The 2,908-nt window shown below is 33.8% G+C and overlaps 1 protein-coding gene across 1 annotated transcript; it reads right to left on the reverse strand.

Annotated features, from left to right (window-relative positions):
* Positions 1-1,915: 1,915 nt before the first annotated feature.
* LOC122060637 lies at positions 1,916-2,368 on the reverse strand. The gene has a single exon (XM_042623765.1). The coding sequence runs from the start codon at positions 2,366-2,368 to the stop codon at positions 1,916-1,918; it is 453 nt and encodes a 150-aa protein (XP_042479699.1).
* Positions 2,369-2,908: the final 540 nt, after the last annotated feature.

The following is a 2,908-nucleotide window of genomic DNA, read 5'->3' on the forward strand; positions in this document are numbered from 1 at the left end:
TAATCTGAAGGATTACCAAGGAAAAATATATTCTAAACATTATGGTGGAGGCCCTGTTAGGAGATGAGAAGAACTGAGATGTGACTCAGACTTGCAGAGGAGAGAGGAAAGCAAATCTCACACACTTTTGGATAGCACTCACAAATATTTCACTATTCTATTCTTCACATCTGAATTCTAGTTGCACAGTTATATAGTATCTAATAAACAAACCCAACAAGAAAAGGAAACCTACTCTAATTTAGAAACTCAAATTTATTAGAAAACTAAATTATAATAGTTATCTCCTACTTAAGCTAAAAAATATATTACATGTTAATCCCAAAATAGAAATAAATAAAATTCCTAAAATATCTTATTAGCCAAAGACTCAAATTGGACCCGGTTCATTTCTGTCTGGATACCCAAATGCGTTTGAATTGATCCAAGGTTGTCTACCTGCATCACACTAGTTTCATAGCTAGATGTTTTAAATATTATCCATTATGGAGTAAATAACAAAGTTTAAAAAAAAAAAAAAAGGCTTCAAATTTTTTTTATGAAAATTTTAAATAGTTATATTACAAGAGTACGAATTTAACAACACACATTTCTACTCAATGCACGTTCAAGAAAACAATCCAATTCCTAAAAGATGTTGTGCTTAAAAAAAATCCATCACATCAACAAATTGAATAAGTTGAAGAAAAAATCCATGATATTAAGTTTGTGGGACTCACTGGATTGAAAAGAGTACATGTTCCACACTCCCAACTAACTCTATCCTCAATATCATCTGTTTCAGTATGATTAAGCATAGATCCTGAAATTGAGATGATGCAAATTCTTCACCAAACTAGGCATGTTTTATTAGGAATAAGCCTAGGGTTAGGTTCCATACATGTTGGGCCTTTTAATCCCATAAGTTTTGATTGTAATAGACCACTTTTATGGGTCTAAAAGAGGGGTTCTAAGGTTGCATACTGGATTCACTGATTTGTTTCATTTTTCATTAGTTTCCTTTTTAAATGGTTATATTTAGTTTCTAATTTTAGTACCAATTAGTTTCTAATTTTCAGTCATAAGTTAGTTTCTAATTCCAATTGTTTTATTTCCTAGTTTACTTTTACAGATTTAGTAACTAGATGTTAGTAATCTTTATTTTAGTTTTTTAGTAACTTTGAAAAGTTACTAAATTGTAATCACCTCCCCTATCATTATAAATAAAGTAAAGGGGTCTCACTTTAAGCCCACGATTTATGTTTGAAAAAAAAAAAAAAAACTCTTGTTTGCTGTTGCCGTTGGTTTTCATGGCTGCTCCTTGTGTTTGATCAAGGCCTAAGGACTGGTGTTTGATCTAGTCGACACTTTACAGTGAGAAGTCCAAGTGAATCTTTATATTTTTTTATTTTCTTATTATTTTTAATCTCATTCAGCCAATCAGGTAATTGCTCTAATCTGTCTACAGAATTTCTGGGTTAAGGTTCTCTGTTTTTTTCTTATCTGTTTTGGGAGTTCTGGCCATCCGATGCCTTATAATTCTAGTCGAAGGTTTGTCTTACTCAGAAGGGGATTCGATCCAATTTTTAGGCTAATCAGGCCACTGGTTCTGTTGATGTGGATTGTTCCCTAGTTCTGGCCGATTATGAATTCTGCCCAGATTTGAATTCTAGTTTCTATTTTGCTTTGCTGAAATCTATTGACTATATAACCTAGTGTTTGGCCTCTTAAGTTGGTGGATTGTGACAGTATTTCCTTAGCTTTTAGTTCATTATAGTGTTCTTGCAACTGTTGACTTCAATTGTCAGAATTCTACTCTGTTATATCAGTTTAATATTAGTTTGTTGTGGATTATTGTGGGGGTTATGTAGTTGTTCTTTGGTTTAAATTTTCCTGCAGTTTGAGTCTAGTTTGGTTTGTCAAATCTGATCCTACATTATAAGGCTTCCACAGTTAAATCCATAGAACTAAATTCTGGCCTCAGATCAGAAGAATGGATATAGGACTCATTATCCGACAAACGACTTTTCTTCTGAGGTTCCACAACTGAATCGTGTGGTTCAAAACAATTCAAATTTTCGGATCTTTTGGCAGATGGACCCAAGCAAGCAACCTTTTGTAATTCATTGGAGTTACTTTCTTCTTCACCTAACATTTCAGAAGATCCACACCACAAATCATCCTGCATTCTCCTTTCGGTAGCCATGGCAGCAGCCTGTATTGGAATAAGTGCAACCATAATATTGCTATCACCACCAAGGCACTTGGGTCCAGATGGTAGTAGAGATCCAAGACGCAGTCTCTTGTCTGCAGCAGTCAATGCAATTTGGCGAAGAGATGACAAAGGGGGTTGACGAGAAGAACAACCCAAATGTTTCCCTTGAACCATCACTTGTTTTAATTTGGTCTTGGTGGAACATATGTTGGTATTCTGTTGGATGTGGAAAGACTTGTTTGGAGTTTGTTTTATTTAGTCTTGGTAGAACAGGTTGTTCATTTAATGAAATTGTGGTTGGGTTTTTTTAGGTCCTTCTAAATGAAGCTGGACTTCTTGTCATGAATATGAATGGATCTTGTTGTTATGACTATGGATGGAACTTGTTATGAATGTGAATGGAAGTTGAGATATTAGTAATAGATCTTGTTGTTATTATAGGTAAGAATTGGATGGATTTTGAAACATACACTTGAAAAATCTGAGACGCAAATAACCTCATTACTTTGATAGGGATCACATGTTCTACCCAAATTTTCCTTTCATTAATAAAGATCACATGGTCTATCTCGATACAATTTTTCCACTTAACTTATCCACTAAAATAGATGAAAATCAACACTAATAAGGCTATTACAAAATGACCCATCATATTGAAGGTATCCTTCAAATTATAGATCTCTTCACCAAGTTTTTTGAACTCTTCCATCAGTT

Source organism: Macadamia integrifolia, chromosome 14 (assembly GCF_013358625.1).
Source record: "Macadamia integrifolia cultivar HAES 741 chromosome 14, SCU_Mint_v3, whole genome shotgun sequence".
In the NCBI taxonomy this organism is placed as follows: domain Eukaryota; kingdom Viridiplantae; phylum Streptophyta; class Magnoliopsida; order Proteales; family Proteaceae; genus Macadamia; species Macadamia integrifolia.